At 37.0% G+C, this 22,020-nt stretch overlaps 1 protein-coding gene across 12 annotated transcripts in view; it reads left to right on the top strand.

Annotated features, from left to right (window-relative positions):
* Zfp800 (zinc finger protein 800) overlaps positions 1-22,020 on the top strand; it is a 213,530-nt gene that overhangs the window by 168,319 nt on the left and 23,191 nt on the right. For 6 of the 12 annotated variants that reach the window (XM_063286482.1, XM_039108103.2, XM_039108106.2 and 3 more), the window contains exons 4-5: positions 10,647-10,790; positions 13,308-15,000. In XM_063286482.1, coding sequence (XP_063142552.1) covers positions 10,647-10,790; positions 13,308-15,000 — 1,837 coding nt within the window. Of the gene's footprint in view, positions 1-10,646; positions 10,791-13,307; positions 15,001-16,197; positions 17,977-22,020 lie in introns of those variants that run through there. The other 6 variants (XM_063286486.1, XM_039108108.2, XM_063286484.1 and 3 more) reach the window with 2 other exon arrangements.

Raw genomic sequence — 22,020 nt, 5'->3', positions numbered from 1 at the left:
ATTATTTTTATTTTTATTTTACATGTATGAGTGTTTTGACTGCCTGTTTATCTATGTGCCACATGCATGTCTGTTGCCCAGAGAAGCTGGAAGAGGGCATTGGATATCTTGGGGTGCAGTTACAAACAGTTGTGGCCCTCCATGTCAGTGTTTCAGATTTGAACCTGGGTCCTCTGGAAGAACAGCCAATGCTCTTAACCTCTGAGCCACCTGTCCAAACCCAAGCTTCTGTTTCTTTTTTTTTTTTTTTTTTTTCTCAGAGCTGGGGACCAAACCCAGGGCCTTGCATTTGCTAGGCAAGCGCTCTACCACTGAGCTAAATCCCCAACCCCAAGCTTCTGTTTCTTGTAGATTACTATAGGAATTGGCTATATATTATATTTGTGTAGTTACAGTTCAGTGCTTTGAAATCGGTGTTACTCATTACATAGAAGCAATGAGAAGTTAGAGCTCTTGTGTTAACAGTGAGATCACAGATTGCTATAACTCTTACAACTCCTTTATCTGTCTTTAATAGATTTATGTTCTGATATTACTGTTCAGTCAAACATCAGTAAGCACAATGAATGGGGACCTGATTAGTGAATGGTAGGGTCTTATCATTATTTTAAAGCTACTATCTTAATGAAAAATGTCTGAGGTCTAAAGGAAAGCATGATTATATAAAACCATGCAGGAAGTTTTTTGAAGCATTTGTTTTAAAATTTTACAGAAGAGGGACTGGAGAGTTGGTTCAGAGGTTAAGAATGCCTATTACCCTTGTAGAAGACCCAAGTTTAGTTTTCTTTATCTACATAGTGGCTTACAGTTGCCTGTAACTCTAGTTTCAGGGGATCCAACAGCTTCTTCTCATGTCCTCAGTGATCTCATGCATGAGATATGTATGTATGTATGCATGCACATATATCTATATATGCACACACATTCAATCACTCATATAAAATACATAAATTGTTTTTAATGAAAAATTATAAAGGGGTTATTAGACATTTACTTTATAATTCAAAGAAATAGGGTATCCTCAGATTAATTTTTTTATCTGACCTCCAAGAACCATTTTGTAGACTTAGACATTGCTTTTATGTCTGTTGTCTTTACTACAATAAGTGTTTCAGTGCCTGTCACATACCTATCCTTATGCTAGGTGTCTACCTAACTTTCAGTATTTGTTTTTACTGTTGATATTCAACCTTGATTAACAGAATAATTTGTAAGTTAGAGTCTCCTATAATACATATATAACTTTCACTTGTTAGGGGCAGTTTATATTTCTTGCCTAAGAGAATAGTAGTTTATTTCTATTTGTTTTAGCAATTTTAAAACAGATTTTTTTCATTCTTTGTAGTAAAAATGAGAATAATAGTTTTTCTCATTTAGCAGTATAATTTGGTTTCTTTTAAAGAATTCATAATTTAGAGTTAAGGTTATTTTATATTGCCTTAGTTTATTACAGTATTAATAAACTAAGCTTTATTAGTATTAGTATTAGTATTATTAAGTTAGAGTTTGCTACCTCATAAATGGTTTATCTTATAAAATGCTTTTCAGAATGCTATGTATACAAAGTTCATGTGTTTTTTAAATTTTGGAAGGCGTTCTCTTGCTGTAAAGAGAAACCACAACAACTCTCACAGAAGTAAGGTTTTATTGGAGTTGTTTGCAGTTTCAGAGGTCTAGTCCATTATCATCATGGCAGGAAGCACAGATGGATAACACTGGAGCAGTGGTTCAGAGCTGCTTCCCGCTCCACAGGCAGAGAGAGAGGGGCTGGGAAGGGACTGATGGATGGTCAGACAGAGAGACAAAGTGACAAAGAGACAACTGAGCCTGGGTTGTGCTTTTGAAACCTCAGAGCCCTACCTCCAGCTATAGATTTTCTCCAACAAGGCCAAAGCTCCTCCAACAAGGCTATATACTTCCTAATCTTTGTAATCCTTTCAAATAGTGCCACTCCATGGTGATTGTGTCCAAATATATGAGCCTATATGGGCCATTCTCATTGAAACCACTACAGAAGAAAAATATTTAAAGATGAATTCTCTTGAGTACTGTAGTCATTGATTCTCTGGGTTTAGCAGTTCTTACTATGTAAGCTAAAGAATGGGGCAGTGGGATAGGTATTCTGATTTGGGGTCATTCCACAGCTGTTTGTCTTTGAAATGTGGTTGTTTTCCATAGGGATTTCATTGTTGTGATGAAGCACTACAGTCAAAAGTGACTTGGTCAGGAATGAGTTTACCTCATCTTACATCTTCATATTACAATTCATCATCGAAGGAAGTCAAGAGGCAGGAGCTGATGCAAAGGCCATGGAGGGCTGCTGCTTACTGTCTTGCTCCTCATGGCTTTCTCAGTCTGCGTTCTTATACCATCCAGGACCACTTGCCCAGAGGTGGGCCCATCCACAATAGGCTGGGCCCTTTCACATCACTCATTAATCAAAACAGTGCCCACAGAGATGCCTATAGACCAGTCTAGTGGGGCAGTTTCTCTTTTTCTCAAATGACTAATTTGTGTCAAGTTGATATAAAACTAGCCAGAAGTATTCTTTTAGAAATTCTCTCCAGTACATCAGCCTTGGAGTATGTGTGTGTGTGTGTTCTGAAAATGCTATAATTTAAATTAAAGGTGATATAGAAATGTGCAAAGTTGTGCAGAGAAACTAATTTTGAATTAAAAGAGAATCACTTCATTATTGTGTCTTATAAATCAGAAACTTTAATTGCAAGACAGTAATCTCACATCTCTAGCAAATCTAAAGTCTATTGAAGTAGCACTATGCAGTACAAAGGTGTTTCAGGCTAAAGTAAACCTCAGGAGAATGGGCCATATGACTTAGGGTCCTCCCTGACCCAGTCTTCCATAAGCACACCCTCAGAGACTCATCTCTCTCCAGTCTCTTTCCACTGTAACTAGGTCACACACTGCATTGAAAAGCCTATCCTGGTCGCACTGTGTATCTGATAGATACTGGGCAGTACCTCTGAGAAGTCCATGAGTCTGCTTAGCAAGAGACAGGGGAAGTCAGGTTGGTTAGTAGTGCTTGGTGTCAGATCTGCTTTCATCTTCAAGCTCAGGTAGCTGCCTTCAACCACTGTCATCTTTGAGCTCCGACTTTCTTCCTCCTACAGTGGACTGTCTGAGCTGATACTAATTCCTACCCAAGCGGGATGCTCATAAAGGCCTCTTAGAGTGTCTGGGGAAGGAGTTGACTCCTCTTCATCAGCTCTGTGTGCTAGACTGACTGCTTGACAATTTTAACCCATTCTTACTGCCTTAAATTTCAGTGTTTGTTAGCTTTGCACTATTTTCTTGGCTTTAAATTAAAAATTCTTTCTTACCTCTGCTATTTATTTCTAACTGCTTAATGTGTAAAACAGTTTAAGATTTTTGGGCAGGAGGAGAAAATGATTGTGACTACAGTTTATAGAGCAAACCTTTAAGCTTCCCACGGCCCCTTTTATGAGAGTGAGTGCTGCTGCATGCTGTGTTCTTTTATGGGATCTTTTATCCATGCATAAATGTATCCTTGGTTTCCTCCCAGTAGAAATGGTAGCAGACCGACATTCTTCTGCACTTTACTTTGTGGATAAATTTGGTTGTTGAATTTAGTGTAGAGTTAGATGTGGCTATAGATTTTTCTGTCCTGAACCCTGATGGTTGGATGACTTGAAACCTGCTGTTTGCTACAAATACCAGCTTCTGGCACAACCTCCACCATGCCTTTGGCTTTCCTGGAGTCTTCTCATGCCTGAGCAAATACTTCTAGGATTCTGCCTGTTATGTGACGCCTTTGGACTTCCCTCCTTTCTCTTAACATGTTCAGTTGACCTTCCTTTTTCTCTTACTCCTTCAAAACAGAATTTTGAAGAAAAGAAAATCACAATATATTTTAGGTAGTTATATTGATGTAGTTGAGATTAGTCTGTTAGTCTTTTAGTTATTTTACAGAGGGAAAGAAGCTGTAGAACGCACTAAAGCTAGAAACAAAATGAGGGAAGGTGCCCAGCATTCACACTAGTCTTTAGAGTGAAATTGACATGTTAACTTCTTACAATTATATAAAGAAATAATATACAAAATTATAATAAAAAGGATCCTTACATATAGAATATACTATACTACTATATACAAGAGAGTCCCTCCTCCTCTCCCCAGGAAAGAATAAATTGTTAATTACGGTTATGCTGGTGAAAAATAACAAGTATTTTGTGTAATGGTTCTTTATCTCCTAGATTTTTATCATCTCAAACTTATTTCTGATTGAAGTAATTTTAATTGAAGTTAATTAATGTAAGCCATGATTGAATTTTGATGCTGTATTTTTAATTCTACTTAAACTTAGCATGGAAGTAAAGGCCAGTGAAGGGTGTATAACAGAGAGCGCAATTCTGTGACCCTCCCTCCCTCCTCCCTCCTCCCTCCCTCCCTCCCTCTCTCCTTCCTTCCTGTCCATCCTTCCTTCCTCCCTCCCTCCCTCCCTCCCTTCCCTCCTCCCTCCTCCCTCCCTCCCTCCCTCCCTCCCTCCTTCCCTCCCTCCCTCCTTCCTTCCTGTCCATCCTTCCTTCCTCCCTCCCTCCCTCCCTCCCTTCCTCCTTCCCTCCCTCTCTCCTTCCTTCCTCCCTTCCTTCCTCCCTTCCTTCCTTCCTCCCTCCCTCCCTTCCTTCCTCCCTCCCTCCCTCCCTTCCTTCCTTCCTTCCATCCATCCTTCCTCCCTCCCTCCCTTCCTTCCTCCCTCCCTCCCTCCCTCCCTTCCTTCCTCCCTCCCTCCCTCCCTCTCTCCTTCCTTCCTGTCCATCCTTCCTTCCTGTCCGTCCTTCCTTCCTTCCTTCCTTCCTTCCTTCCTTCCTCCCTTCCTCCCTCCCTCCCTCCCTCCCTCTCTCCTTCCTTCCTGTCCATCCTTCCTTCCTCTCCTTCCTTCCTTCTTTCCTTCCTTCCTTCCTCCCTTCCTCCCTCCCTCCCTCCCTTCCTTCCTTCCTCCCTCCCTCCCTCCTTCCCTCCCTCTCTCCTTCCTTCCTGTCCGTCCTTCCTGTCTTCCCTTCCTTCCTTCCTTTCTTTTTTTTCCCCCTTTTGTTTCTATACACAGTTATTTGCCTGTGTACATGAATGCAATGTTCAAAGAGACCAGAAGAAGGCATCAGGTCCCCTGGAGCTGTAGTTATAGGCTCTGATATGGGTGCTGCCGACTGATACGGGTGCTGGGAACTTAACTGTGGTCATTTGGAAGAGTAGCAAGTGCTCTCAGGGAAGGAACTTTCTCTTCAGCCTGAGACGGAATTTTTTCGATTGTTACATAGCAATTATAGGAAATTTAAAATGTGACTAGATATCTTTTGGGTTAATTTTTTTAGTTTTCATCTTCCAAACATGTCTTGTAGGATTATGTTCTTGAGAGCAGGTATTTACAAGTTTGAAGTTCTCCATATTGTGGAACCATATCCTTTACTTACACATTTCCAGTGAATTGAATAGTCTTATATCTGACATTTAATAGGTGCTACATTAAGTGTTTGTTAAGGGAAAGTGAAAGATTCATCAAGTAAGCACAGTCTTAAAGTAATTTATCCTACTTGTAAGTTAATATTGTATGTATCAGTTTTCTACTGCCAAAACTCTTACCCTTTGGTGGACTTTTTTCTTGTTGTTGTTGTTGTTAAGATCCTGGTTGATGATCTGATAAGCAGTGAGTTCTAAGGTAATTTAAGAAGCTAAGCAAAAAGGAGAGTAATTGTTTTAAAAAAAGAAATAATTTGGATAAAGTCAGCACGACTCTTTCTCAGGATTATGAGCATGGATGAACTTTATGTATGCTATGCTCTAGATTACCATGCTTGTGTCTCAGGTGAGAAGGAGTTTTAGTCTGTTTGTGACAAAGCAGTCAGAAAAGTGGTAGCTGATTTTTTAATAAATCCATTCTGTTATGATAGAAAAATATAGCATCTTAAATGGTGGTTGAAACCTTTTAATAATCTGTTTGTGCAACAAGACACAGCTTAGTGTTCTCATTTGTAAGTCTGTAGCATTAGAACAACCACATGTAGAGAGAGTTGTTAATGAAGTCATTCAGGCATTGTCCTGAAGATAGGAGTACGGCGCTGAGCATCAAAGGTAACTCTTTTCCTAGATATAGTAGCATAGTGGGTACACAGACACTGACCAAATGCAAGATAGTCGGGCAGCTGGGGAGATGAGAAGGTGCATTAAGAGTGCAAGTGATAGATTCTTAGTAGGAAGCTCAGCGAAGTAGAAGTGACATCTGACCTGGGATCTGAAGGTATTCTAAGTCAGAACAGGGAAGGAGGTGTTATAGTACTAGTCACGGGGGTGATGGCACACAAAGGACAGAGGAACCAGAGAACGTCCACTGTATTTGACCCAAAAGAAACTGGTGTGCCTTTGCCAATACTAACTGGCATGTGCACATGTATTTTGAGGAAAGTGTTTATAACTGATAGGATAGAGAAGATACTTTTTTAAATGCTTACTGGGAATAAAAAATATGTTCACTACTAAATAGAATTTAAGAGGAATAATTAAGAAATTGATGTTTTTCTTTCTTTCTTTCTTTCTTTTTTTTTAAAGATCAAGAGATCCTAGTGGACAAAGTAACTTAATTTAAGGAAATAGTCTTTTACTTTTATACCTTACTGTTTATTAATTATAACCTCATGTTTATAGAAGATTGGTAATGCTTTAAATATGTTGCTATTTGCTTATTTAAACTTAAAGTTAAAAGCTAATTTTAAAATTATTTTAATTACATCTGTGTGTGTGTGTGTGTGTGTGTGTGTGTGTGTGTGTGTGTGTGTAAAATGTGAGTACAGTGAACATGTACTCTGTAGATGCTGTTGTTCTGGACCTGGACTTGAAGGCAGTTAGGAGCTTCTAGATGAGGGTGCAGAGACCAAACTTGCACCCTCTGCAAGAGCAGAGCATCATCTTACCCACATAGCCATCTTTTTAACCCCTTTAGCTGTATTTTTTAGTTAAATAGATTTCTTTATTTTTCTTCAATCTTTTTTCCTTCAGTGTCAACTATTTTTTTAAAGATTTATTTATTTTTATTTTATGTGTGCAAGTCTTTTGCTTGCATGCACGTTTGTGCACCATATGCATGCCTGCTTCCTGCTGAGGCCAGAGAGGTTGTTGGATCCCCTGGAGCTGGATTGTCTGTATGGACGGTTGTGAGCCTTTCTGTGGGTGATGGGAACTGAATTCAGGTCTCCTGAGTATGTGCAGTATGTGGTTTTAACTGCAAAACCAAAGGTGTAGCCCAGGCTGGCCTCACTCGTGATCTCGGCCTCTGCTTCTTTGCTGTATCTGCAGGGATATTTGCCACAATAGGCTCTGTTCCTTATTTTTTAAAGGCAAGATTCAATTTCTATTTTGGGTATAGTGGTTCTTTTAATTTAGAACCAACACATAAATTTTTCCTTTTTATTCCCTCCTTATATTCAGCTACACTTTATGAAGCTAAATGTTTATCTGTTACAGAGGCTTAGCTGAAATATTTCAATCCTTCATAGTTTGGTAATCACTTTGGGGCTAGATATGAACCAAATATATCAGCTGACTATCATGAACTCCTTAGTAATGTGGAATGACTAGTTTTGGTTAGTTTCGTTCTATGATTCAAGATGGATAAATTTAAAAAAAGACTCCCACAGATATTATATAGCTTGTTAAGATAATGTAACTAGCCAGGTGGTGGTGGCACATGCCTTTAACCGCAGCACGTGGGAGGCAGAGGCAGTCAGATCTCTGTGACTTTGAGGCCAGCCTGGGCTACAGAGCTACCTCCAGGACGGCCGGGCTACACAGAGAAACTGTGTCTCAAAAAACAAAACAACAGCAGAAACAGAAACAGAAACAGAAAAGAAATACAACTAGATAAGATTAGGTTAACAAATCTTATCTATAGTGAGAATTCTGGGAATTGTGTTTCTTTAAAAAAAAAACACAGAAATATTATGTGTATGGTTTAATCCCAGTGTGGGGATATGGGGCTGCTTCAAAACAACTTTCTATGCTTTGCCTCCTGCTCTAGCAGTGGCATGTTTTTGCCAACTGCTGATAGTTTCTGTGATTGTGTGGTGTTTGGAAATCTGGGAACTTTTCAGAGGGTATATAAATGCTAGGGCCCCAAGAAGCTGGTCATTAGAGGTGTTGGTAGTAGTTTGTTAGTGGTTGTACTAACAAGAAAAAAGAAATTAGATTCAAGGATCCTCCTCTCCTCTCCTCTCCTCTCCTCTCCTCTCCTCTCCTCTCCTCTCCTCTCCTCTCCTCTCCTCTCCTCTCCCCTCCCCTCCCCTCCCCTCCCCTCCCCTCCCCTCCCCTCCCCTCCCCTCCCCGTCTTCTCCTCTCCTCTCTTTCCCTCCCCTTCCCTCCCCTCCCCTGTCTTCTCTTTCTTCTTTCTCCTCCTTTCTGCCCTATCTTAGTGAAGTAGTAAAAGGGAGTGAAACCAGAAGTGGAATGGTGGGATAAAGAGTGGGAAAAAGAATAATGTACAAAATAGCAAAGTCTGGCTGTACTTATCGAGCTATATTATCTTTTTACAACAGAATATTGAGGTCTGGCCTATTTTTAACATGATAAAATATACTCTTAAAAGTTAAATGTAAATTGCTAAAGGTTGGGTTAGAAACATTCAACTTTTATAGACCCTACATTTTTCTTACTATTTATTCTTTTCTCATATGGTACATCCTAGCTGTAGCCTCACTCACTTCTCCTCTTACCACTCACTCCTCCCAGACTCCCTACCACACTCCTTACTGCTTCTCTCCCCCAGATTCACTGCCTCTGTTTCCCTTCAGAAAAGAGCAGGCTTTCTTTCTTTCTTTTTTTTTTTTTTTAATAATTTTATTTTTCTTTGATGTTTTATATATTTACATTTTGAATGTTATTCCATTTCCCCCCTCTCCCATACCCCCTCCCCCTTCCCCCTGCTTCTAGGATGATGCTCCCACTCCCACCCACCCACTCCAACCTCAATGTCCTGGCATTCCCCTACATTGGGGAAATGAGCCTTCACAGGATTAAGGGCTTTTCCTTCCATTGATGCTGGACAGTGCCATCCTCTGCTACATATGTGGCTGGAGCATGGGTCCCTCCATGTGTACTCATTGGTTGGTGGTTTAGTCCCCAGGAGCTCTGGTGGGGTTTGGCTGGTTGATATTGTTCTTCCTATGATTTAAGAGCAGACTTTGAAGTAATACCAACCAAACATAGCTAATAAGATGCAAGAAGACTGGGCACAAACCCTTACCAAGTAGGAGGAAGAGGACCCCAAGAGCAGGCACTTGCCGGCCACTGTTAGGAGTCCTCCAAGCTAAACAACTGTAGCATGTATTCAGAAGACCTAGCGCAGATCCTTACAGGGTTGTGATTGACAGTTCAGTCTTTGTGAGCCCCTGTGAGCCCTGCTTAGTTGATTCTGTGGGTTGTATCTTGGTGTCCTTGAGACCTCTGACTCCCACAGTTCTTACTCCCCCTTTTCTGCAGGCTTCCCTGAACTCCAACTAATGTCTGGGTATGGTAGACCCTATAATTTTAATTATACTATGGTAAGATAGTATTCTTCAAGAGTATCAGAGCTTCATAGACAGGCAAAAATGCTTGTTAAATGACAGAACATTCAGGACTTAAGTGATCTTAAGGGTATTAGCGAGGTACTATAGCAAGGACTATAGGAAGTAAAAACAAAAGAATTTGTTTTGTGCTTCTATTCCTTGTGGATGTTTTAAAGTTTTGATTTTTTTTTTTTTTGCCAATTATTCTGTGTCTTTGGACCTTCCACCACAATGTTTAGATTCCCTAGATCAGTAGCATTTCTCTATTATTAGAACTGAACACTTGTGGTTATAAATGGTAAACTTGGCCTTGGCTGCTTCCAGGATTTATAATCTAATGGATAAGCCATATTAGATCACAGTAATTATATTGATAAGTAATTGGAATTGGGGCAAGATTTTTCATGGATAAAGGCTTGAGATATATAAAATGATAGTGCTATCAAGAAGCCTGGGCAAAATTCAAAATTCTGTCTCAGTAGGGGAAAAGATTCTCTGGTTTATCACCAAATAGCACAATTCCATGTTGGCCCAGAGCCTGAGGTAATACAAACTGAATTTTAAAAGGATAGTCATATATAATCATGTGTTAAAAGCTGGACCTTTAATGAATTGGGAAATGTGTTTAAAAAAACCCAAAAAACCAAAACCCTTTTATTTTTTACTTCCATGTTTAGAAAAGAGCTGGCAGAATCAGCAGAAATGTAAAGAAATGATGAGGAACATCTTTTGTGTTTCCAGATCTACCAAGTCATGATCTCTAGGGAAGGCTCATGCATATCTTTATTTTTAGTGCTCAACCAGATGTCAAAACCATTGCCTTGGAATAGCCATTGAATTGATTGACCACTGAAGTAGGAGAAGGGCATCACAGTTTGGCTGTCTCAATTGCCAAATCGTATAATATTTGCTTGAAATTTATCACTTAGTTAATAAATATTTTGTGGTAGAAAATAGCATTATCTGTGTTTTATTTTTTTTTTTCAGAGTAAATATGCTTTTGGATTATCAAGTTAATTCCTTTTTAAAAAGTGTAGGTCAGAATTAATTTTTATATATTTCTTTTCCCTCCAGGAACCAAACAACTTAAACATATTTTATTAAAAGATGTGGACACTATTTTTGAATGTAAATTATGCCGTAGTCTCTTTAGAGGATTACCAAATTTAATTACCCATAAAAAATTTTACTGCCCACCAAGTCTCCAAATGGATGACAGTAAGTTTTATTCATATATTTATTTATACATTTTAGAGTTAAATGTATATGTATTTTTCATTAAAATGGAGTTGATATCTAGTTAATGATAATTTGGTGATTAAGAATATGAAGCACTTGACATTGTTGTATTAAGTTTCTTGGATACTATTTTGTATCACTGTTTTTCATTTGTTCTTTTCCTAATCTATGAGTTTAAATCTGTGAGTCTATGTATTTGTATTGGAATAGTGAGGATTGTTTTTGAATGCTTGTATGGTTCATATATAGTTTAGTTAATATTTGAGAGTTAGTATATTAATGCTGTCTTTAAGGGAGCAATTTAACGGTAAACTATTTTAATTTAACCAGTTTTTGCTAACTATAATTGGTTACCTACTCAGACTCTCCTTAAGTAAATGAGAATGCTTCTAAGTAAGCAGCAGAGAATGAGTGAGTTACGAGCATTAAAAATATTTATTAACTTTTTAGTGTTTTCTGGACTTTAATATGAAGATTATATTTGTTCTTAGTGAAATTTAGGTATAACATAACCAGTATTAGATTGAATATAGACAAACAAGATTATTACTTTTTGTGATTAAAGGCAAATAGCATGCTAATAGTCTTTGTGGAACCAAATGTTTTTTGAATGTAATGTACTTGTCTGAATAAGTGATATGTATAGTGTTATTTTTCTTGTTTTAAAGAATTATTGTAAATTCTTTAAAACATAGCAGTACTATGTAACTTCATTATTTCTTGCTCAGGAACTTAAACTTTGTGGATTTACAAAATGAGATACTTATTTTAGTAGCCTGATACCATAGATACATTATGGATCTTTTGCATTTTTCAACTTAAACTCACTTTTTTTTCTAAGTTTTTGGTAGGGAGCTATAATGCAAAAATTGATTAATAAGTTATTTAATTATTGTTAAATTATGCTAAAATGTATTAGGGTATAGATAAAATGAATATTTCAAATTTATCTAGAAATTTTTACATAAAGATTGTGGTCATATTTTATGGGAATTTAAGATAATATTCATCTGATATTATGGTGCCTTATCCATCCTGGGTTATGGAATCTTTGGATTGATTTGGTTTTGCTCGTCTAAAACTTTGAGACTAAAAGTAATAACATTTTCAGTGTTTAAGGTATTCCATGTGTTTATATTTGATTGTATTGAACTTTTTATTATTGAGCTGTAAATTAAGAGGTAATCTAGAGAAAATAGTTTAAAATCTAACATTTTAATTAAAGTATATTCGATCTCTTGGTGTTCTTCACTGGAGGTTTAGAGGTAATTTACACAGTGCAGTTGATCGTGGAGTTGGCGGGTTGGTGTGCATTCTCGGTGGTGGTTCTGCATACGCTTTCGTGAAGGTAGCATCTCACTGCATTACTGGTCACAGAAATGAATGAGGGCTGGAAGACTCGGCACCTAAGCCTGAGGGTCAGAGTTTGTCTCTAGAACCCCCCCACACACATGCAGAGTGGGGTGGTGGGCTGTCTGTAACTGCAACTTCAGAGAGTGGAGACAGGGGGAATCCCTAAAGCAAGCTGACTATCAAGACCCACTAGTGAGTTCCAGTTTTGAACCTGCCACAATGAATTAGGTGAGAGTGATGGAGAATAAGTCTCAACATCAACCTGGGGTTCCAAATGCATACACATACCCATACCTAAATACCCACATATGTAAACATACACACACCAAGCACATGTATGAAAAATGAGGAAAAGGAGAGAGGATGAGAAGAATTACCATGGATTGTGTTGTGGTTTCTAAGTAGTTATGAGGTTCACTCTCTCAGTGTAACTAGACTTTAGAATTGTCTATGGAACCAAAACCAATGCCAGCCAGCCTTGCTGCAGGAGACTTATTTGGTTGCCTATTGAAGGGGTTGCTATTGCTTAAATAAACAACACTAGACTAATGGATAGTTTTTAACCACTTGTTTTATTAAAATATTGTCATGTTGAGAAAAATTGTGTAAGACTGGGTTTTTATGCCTCATGCCATTTATGTTGTTGACTTGCAAATATTTTCTTATTTCTGTGAGATGTTCAGCTGTCCCAGTGGAAGTAACCTGCATTGTTGATTAAGTCTTACATTAACTAGAGCACTACAATATTGTATTAAAGATCATGTGTATGGTAACATCCTTCCTGGTATTTTATCCATTCTGGGTTATAACAATTTGAGTTGGCTTTGGTACTCTAAAATTTTCAGATTAAAAAAATGATAGTATTCTTATTGTTTAGGGTGATCCATGTGCTTGTGTATTTTATAATAAAGGAACTTAGAAACAGAAGTATTTCTTCAGATTATACCTTTCTCATTTGATAAATTAGAGCAAAGTTTTAACTTAGTTAATGTTTTATGTTCACAAAATGCTGAAAAGTAAATAATGCTATAAAAGATACATGTATTCCTACAAGATGTTTCATTATATATTTTAAAATATTAGAGGGTTAAAACAAGTTAATTTTTCAGGTTAAAAACAATTGTTTTTTTCCCCCCTTAACAGATCTTCCTGATGTAAATGATAAACAAAGCCAAGCCATAAGTGATCTCCTAGAAGCCATATATCCAAGAGTGGACAAGAGAGAATATATTATTAAGCTAGAACCCATAGAAACCAACCAAAATGCAGTGTTTCAATATATTTCAAGGACTGATAATCCTGCTGAAGTGACAGAGTCGAGCAGTACCCCTGAACAAACTGAAGTTCAAATACAGGAGACAAGCTCAGAACAGCCGAAAGCAGTGCCCGAGGCAGACACAGAGGTGGAGGAGGCCATAGAGCCTCCTCCTGTGGAGACTGTTGCCGATGAAGCCACAGCCCCCACCGAGGAGCAGCCTCAGGAATCACAGGCTGACCTGGAGACATCTGACAGCTCTGACCTTGGCCACCAGTTGATATGTTGTCTTTGTAGAAAAGAATTCAATTCTAGACGAGGTGTACGTCGTCATATTCGAAAAGTACACAAGAAAAAGATGGAGGAACTAAAAAAATACATCGAGACCCGGAAGACTCCAAACCAGTCTTCCAAAGGACGCAGTAAGAGTGCTCTAGTTTCATTAAGTAGGAGTTGTCCAGTTTGTTGTAAATCATTTGCTACAAAAGCGAATGTAAGGAGGCATTTTGATGAAGTTCACAGAGGACTGAGGAGGGATTCAATTACTCCTGATATAGCGACAAAGCCTGGGCAACCTTTGTTCCTGGATTCCGCTTCTCCTAAAAAATCTTTTAAGACTCGAAAACAAAAGTCTTCAAAGGCTGAATACAATTTAACTGCATGCAAATGCCTCCTTTGCAAGAGGAAATACAGTTCACAAATAATGCTTAAGAGACATATGCAAATTGTTCACAAGATAACTCTTTCTGGAGCAAACTCTAAAAGAGAGAAAGGCCCTAATAATACTGCCAACAGTTCAGAAGTAAAAGTTAAAGTCGAGCCAGGAGATTCTGTAGAGTCTTCGCCCCCTTCCATTACCCATTCTCCACAGAATGAACTAAAGGGAACAAATCATTCAAATGAAAAAAAGAACACACCGGCAACACAGAAAAATAAAGTTAAACAGGACTCTGAAAGCCCTAAATCAGCTAGTCCTTCAGCTGCAGGTGGCCAGCAAAAAACCAGGAAACCAAAACTTTCAGCTGGCTTTGACTTTAAGCAACTTTACTGTAAACTCTGTAAACGCCAGTTTACTTCCAAGCAGAACTTGACTAAACACATTGAGTTGCACACAGATGGAAATAACATTTATGTCAAGTTCTATAAGTGTCCTCTCTGCACTTATGAAACTCGTCGGAAACGTGATGTGATAAGACATATAACTGTGGTTCATAAAAAGTCATCTCGTTACCTTGGGAAAATAACAGCCAGTTTAGAGATCAGAGCTATAAAAAAGCCAATTGATTTTGTTCTAAACAAAGTGGCGAAAAGAGGCCCTTCAAGGGATGAAGCAAAACATAATGATTCAAAACACGATGGCACTTCCAATTCTCCTAGTAAAAAGTATGAAGTAGCTGACGTCGGTATTGAAGTGAAAGTCACAAAAAACTTTTCTCTTCACAGATGCAATAAATGTGGAAAGGCATTTGCCAAAAAGACTTACCTTGAACATCATAAGAAAACTCATAAGGCAAATGCTACCACTTCACCTGAAGGAAACAAAACCAAAGGCCGAAGTACAAGATCTAAGGCTCTTGTCTGGTGAGGAACATTACAGAGTTTTGTTCCCCTCCCCCTCATGGAACTAAACAAAGTCATTTGGCCATAATTTATAGCTGGTTCCATTTTAACATATTTTTCTTCCATAAATGATATAACAGTAGGATCTGCAAGAGGGATGGTTATTGCCTTTATCTCTATGACCTTTATTCCAGTAGCTTGGGAACAAAAGTTGATTTTAGAACTTGCCTTCCACAGGACAATGCAATGTAGCTATAGGGAGATGACACAGGGTCAGAGCTTTTGTCTTTGTTTTAATGTTGGAAAATATATACAGTTATTTTGGTCTATGTTTACATAGAAATCTCATGTTTAACTAACTTGCCCAGGTTTAATTTGACTTAGTCTACTAATTTTATTTAGTCTACTTATTCTAATGTATTGTAGGAAAGTTAAATATATTAGAATGACTTTATGAAGGAGATATTTATAGGAAAAACATTTTAAGGCATTGTCATTACTGTAAAAATTTTTAATGGTTAAATAAGGTGTAGTACTTAGAAAAAAATCCCCAGATGGAATATAGAAAAATTAACATTTATTATTTACTTTTAGCACATTGCTTCCAGAGGAAGGGCGAAAGTTAGTAAACACAAGTTTGATTTTTATTTTGGGGGGGGGGTATATGTTAGTGAGTTTTTAAGTTTTGATCTATAGGAAAGGATTTTTTAGGTACATATATTCTTGTTTCCCTTTCTGTTTAATAAACTTATAAGTGATCATTTCAACGTAGTTAGTATTATTCAGTAAGTGGTGGTGTGTGTGTGTGTGTGTGTGTGTGTGTGTGTGTGTGTGTGTGTGTAGGGGGATATTGTGAACAAAAGGAAAGCAAAGTCCCTCAGAAATTTTGGAGCAAATTAAATACTATAAACTATGATGTAAAGTAGGGAGCAGACCCTCTATATGTTGTTCGTAAGTGCTTGCAGCACCTGTGCCCCTTGTGATTAGACATTTAATGGCCCTACTATTATGTAAGTTTGAGGTACAGCCTCTAAAGTAAAGTTCTTAGTGTGAGTGCTTAGTATGTCAATGTGAAGTGGTTTTATTATCACACTGTTTTTACTTGTGTGGAAAACTTAAGATGAACCCATCCTTTAGAAGTCATTTCTGTTGTGTAATTTTAAGACAAGGTTTTATTGGTAAACTCAAAAGTGTTCATTTATTCCTATTTCTCCTCAGATAACTTCAAGTGATGTACGAAAAGGTTTGGAGTTCATTTTTGTGGAAAGACTTTAAGTTGTTAGAACCACTAAACGTCTTCACATGGTACTATGAGGAAAAAAAAAGAACATTTTCATAAAATTTCAACTGTAACTGCTGATTTCTGACTAAAACAATAACCATCTAACCAGTTTCTGAGACAATGCCCATTCCAGCACTTTCGAGTAGCTGTGATATTATACATTGTCTTCATAGACCTTGAACATATGGTCTACAGTTTCTACAAAAGTGTTGGGAATTTCACTTTCCAAATAATGTTGATTGAAATGATCAACAACCTGAAGGAAATAATAGTTTTCAACTGATATAAACTTCGTATTTTTAGTGGTTTAAGTTTATTTCGCTCTACATGCAAAATTTTATCTAGATTGTATAGAAAAATATGATTTTTGTAGAAAGTATGTTAGTAGGATCAAAAGACAAATTAGTATCAATACATTATGAATATTTAGTAGCCTACTGAATATTTATAATTATTTTGAATTCATTTAAATTGAGTTTTTCTTTAGCACTTAAATGTTTGAAAGTTTTATTCTAAAGTATATACTACAAAAAGTTCCAGTTCATCTTATGCATAGATCATTATTACATTTATCATTTGTAAACGTTTTTATGAAAATTAAACATTCCCCTATTTTTCTTTAAATTTTATACAAAGCACTTTAATGATAGATGCAAGCTTACTTCTCAGTTCCTATTTTTTTAAAGAACACATTTACTACTGTTTATATGAAGGTAATAAATAGTTTCCTGGTGTTTTATAGATGCAGACAATCCACGTGCAACCACTGCTTATGTTTCTATTTTATTTCTTTCAATGTTGCTGGAAAAGGAAGATAGGGGTGCCCATCTTAATTTTTTTCTCCCAAGCAAAAATTTTAAATGACCACTTTAGATAACATTTGATTCCTATTGTAAAGCTGAAAATAATGAATTCTTGTCCATCTTTTGTAATCAAGATTTTAGGAAAAAAAGAAATACATCTATCTTTATGAAATTTTGGACAGGTTTTTGTGTATTAATATTTTGTACTTTTAGGGAATATTTTATTTTTTAGTAATTTGTGTCAAATTATTTTAAAAGGTACCGCAGAAAATATACCATGTTTTTATATAGGTTCACAGCTGTACTTAAAATGGACCCTGTCCATCTGTGTCCTTTTTGTATAAATTTTTAAATGTCGAAGATCTAGAAGGTCATAATAAAATGCTTCTATAGGTAGAAAAACATTTATCCTTCTCAGTGCTTTGCACTAAAATATACTGTGAAAGGAATTTAGAAAGACTGTAATTGTTGCTGGAAATGTTCTATATTGAATGTACATGTTTATGTTGGAAAAATGTACTATATGTGATGAAATAAACCAGACTAAAAGTTATTTCAGCTAAATGTGCTTCAACACAGGTACATTGGTTGAAACTTAAATGTTTTATTATCAAACTTACTCAGTGACTGAGCAGCTACACTTGAATTATATTCTGATAGTTTTATTTTTAAGAAGTAATGATTTCTCTTTAATTTAAAACAGATTACTTTTCCACAGATGGAAAATTTGTACTTATAGGTCTAACGTTAATGACTAATAGCATAATATATTTAGGGACCAAATGTGTAGTAGGTGGCATTTAATTTATAAACCATCTTCATTAGTTGCACATTATTAAACCTGTATTTTTGACATTTTCAAAGTGTTATCTTTTTGCGCATTCCTATACACAATATATCCTCTTGACCGAATCCAGTCTGTTTTGCTTGTTAATTATTGTAGGAAAGTAAGAAAGATAGCTTGATGTTGAAGGAGGGAAGAGAACACCAGATCCCTTCTCTCCACTCATAGGCTTCACAGGACTATTCACAGTACGTCTCCTCCTTAATCATTCTTGTGCCACAGAACAGGACCTAATAAGAAGAAAACACATGTTCCTATGTCCTCCTCAAAAGATGTTTGTCTAGGCCATTATAGAAAAGAGAATGCTGTGTCATAACTCGCCTGAATTAGAAGCACCCAGGTGGTAGCATTTTGTCATAGTAGACATGACAGAGACTAAACTGGGATTGGTTTAGAACAAACCAAGGGTATTTGAAAGTATTTGGTCTTTTTGTTCCTTTTTGACCTTTATTGTGCTGAAACTTTTCTGCACACAGTCTGTACGAACAAATGTTCATATGACTTTCTGATAGCCATCTGAAACTGGTAATTTATATTTAGATCTGTCCTTGATTATAAAATTATATCCACTTTAGGTACTATTTAATCCAGCGTTTTTTTTTTTTTTTTTTCTAAGCAGATATAATAGCACATGTCTATAACCGAGCACTCAGGAAGCAGAGGCAGGAGAAATTAAATGAACACTTTAGATAATATTTGACTCCCACTGTAAAGCTGAAAGTAATGAGTTCCTGTGCCTCTTTTGTAGTCAAGACTTCAGAAAAGAGAAATATATCTTTATGAAATTTTAAAATAAAATTTCTTAATAACTTATCTTCTTTCCTAAAGACACCTTCTCTTCCTAAGTGTGGTGCCAGAACAGAAACAGTAGCAGATAGAGTTTATACCTCAGCTTGTTTGGATTGGATAGTACAGGTGAGAACTGGATGGGGAGATCTGGCTGAGAGTAGACAAGAGTTCATCAGAATGTACAGACTGACAATGGAATAAATACACAGGTGGATTTGTTGTTCATCCTTTACTTTAAGAAGAACCTCTTGGAAAACAAATTATTTATTAAATTTTAACATAGTTTTGCTTGTATGAAACTGAGGTTTTGGTTTGCACAGGCTGCTTTGGTGTTGAAAAGTACCTTTACACTTAAAAAATATATTTCTAGGCAATAAATTCTACTATGCTTTAAAAGTATGGATGTAGTAGCGGAAAGCTATGTGGTTTGCTATGACTTTATATTGTAAAGCAGAGACTTATCGTATTGGTATATGACTACACACACACACACACACACACACACACACACACACACACACACAGGAATTAGGCTGCTGGGTTTCCTGCAGTGGCCCACAGGAATAGTTTAGATCCTTCTTTTGAAGTTGTCAAAGTTACTTCTCTAATGGAATTCATAGTCCATTATGAGGATTATGATTTAGCCATAGTTATAAAAGTTGATCTGAAGCCAACTCTACATAGTATACATAGGATACATAGAATAATGTTGGTTTTGCTCTTAGACAAAAATACTCCCATGCTCTGTGCTTTTCTTTATACATCCTGGTTTTATAAGCTAAAATGTAAAGATAGGCAATCTTAAAAGCAGCCCATTGATTGGTTCTGAGGCACTAGGCACATGGCAAACTGTAGAATAAGACGTGCTTTCCTTAAACTTACTAACTAGTAATTTCCCTTTCTAATTCATCCATCTAATTTGTGTCTGTATCATTTTTCCTAGCTTCTAGCTCTCACCCTGTCTGTCTTTTCTCTTCAGTTTGATTAAAAGTGATCACTAGTCCCAGAGAGTAAAAATATTTGGAGAAATAAGAGCATGCAGCCCTTTTTCTTCTGAATCTTCATTATTTTCAACTGGATTTGGGAGGAGTGTTATCTGGCTTCTTTGCTTACTTTTGATACTCTGTATTCAGAAGCAAAGGGAAATGTAGAAACCATTTGTGCATCTGGTTAGGAAGAAAGCCCAAATAGAAGTTTTGGTGTTTGTTTATTCTGTAGCCAGTTGGTTTGACTGTATATTTTTGATGTTGGGACTGATTGTGTCTTGAGAACTTAACTCATTCTCCTGTATATCTAAGCCCCTAAGGTTTGCCTTGTAGCTCATGCTGGCCTCACATTCACAGTCCCTATCTTAGCCTCCCTAGTGTTGGGAGTGCAGGTGTGTGTTACTGTATCTGCTTCTCTCTCTCTCTCTCTCTCTCTCTCTCTCTCTCTCTTATGTCAATATTGCTGATTTTGCTTACTGCCTCTGAGAGGAGTTTATGAAAATAAAGAGAAGTCCTAGTGATAGCTAACAGTATGGATGCAGTACTTGGATGCCAGGCACTCTGCTAACACTGCGTGCCTCTAAGCCCTACCGATAGACCTAGGGAGTAATACCTGCTTCTTCATTAGTGCTAGTGTACAGAAAGGAAACTGAAGCCTGGGGAAGTTCAGAAACATTTTCAAACCACATGACTACTAAGAAAGTGTATATACTCTTAGTCAACCCAACTTTCATGCTTGCACATTTCATCAAATGCAGTACAGTTCACTACATAGTTATCTTACTGGTAGCGTATGATGGTCTGGAACTAGACTAGCTGTTAAAATTTTGGATCCACAAATCACTTCCCATGTGAGCTCTGCAAATCACTCAACATTTTCTACTTTAGTTATTTCACCTATGAAATTGGACCAGTTTATTTTACTTCATGGGTTTTTCCCCCCTGAGCAGAAGATTAAAACAGATTGAACAGTGCCTGGCATGTTATTATAAATGTTAGATATAATCGGTTTTAGAGAAGACTTGAATGGCACAAGCAGATGAGAACTTTATTATTACTACTAAATTAAATTTAGATGGAAAAGAACTTTGTTGCACACCAGTTCTGTTGCTTTTGTACTTAATTAGAGTAACAACATATTTGCTATCAATTATCCTCTAATCAGATGTTAGCAGCTTATCTTTCTTAAAGTTACTGTTTCTCATTGCTCTTAAAAAGATACTAGGGAGTTTCAGAAAAGAATGTTCATTGTAAATTAAGCTTTGTTTTTATGGCCCTCCCCCATAACCATCCATCTGTTTCAAAAATCTTGTTGGCATCTGTTCTGACACACAAATATTTTTGGTCATATGCAAAATACTGACATGGAACAAATACTAATTGAAAAACATTGTTGGATTTTTAAAAACGACTATTTGAAGGCATTCTCTTGTGGACAGAATAGAATCTTCAGGAGTACTCTGCCTGAATTGGGAGTGTCTGATGGACACGTTACAGAGAGATAAAGAAATGGCACCCATCAGAAGCCTGTTCAGTAGTAGTCAGTAATGGCAGCCCTCCAAATTTCAGCTAAGGTCCTGCGGTTAAAATTACCTGCCGGGAGAGTTTGCTTACAAACTTGACCATTCTTGATCTTGTTTTTTGGCCTTGGAACTTTTGTTGTTTGAGTTTGCATCTCTGTGGACCTGGGTGAACCATTGAAATCTTAAAGAAATGTGGCTGCTTTTGTTATTTTTTTGTGGTGGTGCTGAGATTGAGTCCAGGACTTTATGAATACTAAGCAGGTGCTCTACAACTGAATGGCATTTTTAGCCCCTTCTCTTTTGATAGGGTCTCACTATGTACCTTAGAGTGGCCTGAAACTTGCTATATATATAGTTTAGGATGAACTTGGACTCAAGATGGTCCCACCCCTCAGCCTCCTGGGTGCTGAGATTACAGCCTTATGCCCCTCATGATGATCTGGTACTCAAATGCTTGTGTCTAGTACCTGAGGCATATTTCTGGCAAGTGAAGTAATGTTTAAGTGATGGAAGGATATGGTTAAGTTATCTACCTCTCAAAAACTCCAAAAGCCCTGTTTGGATGCTTGAGCCTTCTGCCTTTACTGTTCTGTATAGTCTGATAACACTTTTAGAATATCTAATAATGTTATGATCAGATGAGATATTACTATGTAAGAAATAACCTTAAGAGTATAATTTTCCTTATGATTAGGGTTTTGAATAAGGAACTTTGATCCCTTTTATTTGAGAATATGCTGAAAATATATTAGCTGTGAGAAACAGAATCATATCTTTCAGTTGGACGTTCTCAGCTGTACAAATGTTTTTAAGA

Source organism: Rattus norvegicus, chromosome 4 (genome assembly GCF_036323735.1).
Source record: "Rattus norvegicus strain BN/NHsdMcwi chromosome 4, GRCr8, whole genome shotgun sequence".
Classification (NCBI taxonomy): Eukaryota; Metazoa; Chordata; class Mammalia; order Rodentia; family Muridae; genus Rattus; species Rattus norvegicus.
Note: the sequence above shows the minus strand (reverse complement) of the source record. Positions and strands in the feature narration are given on the sequence as shown.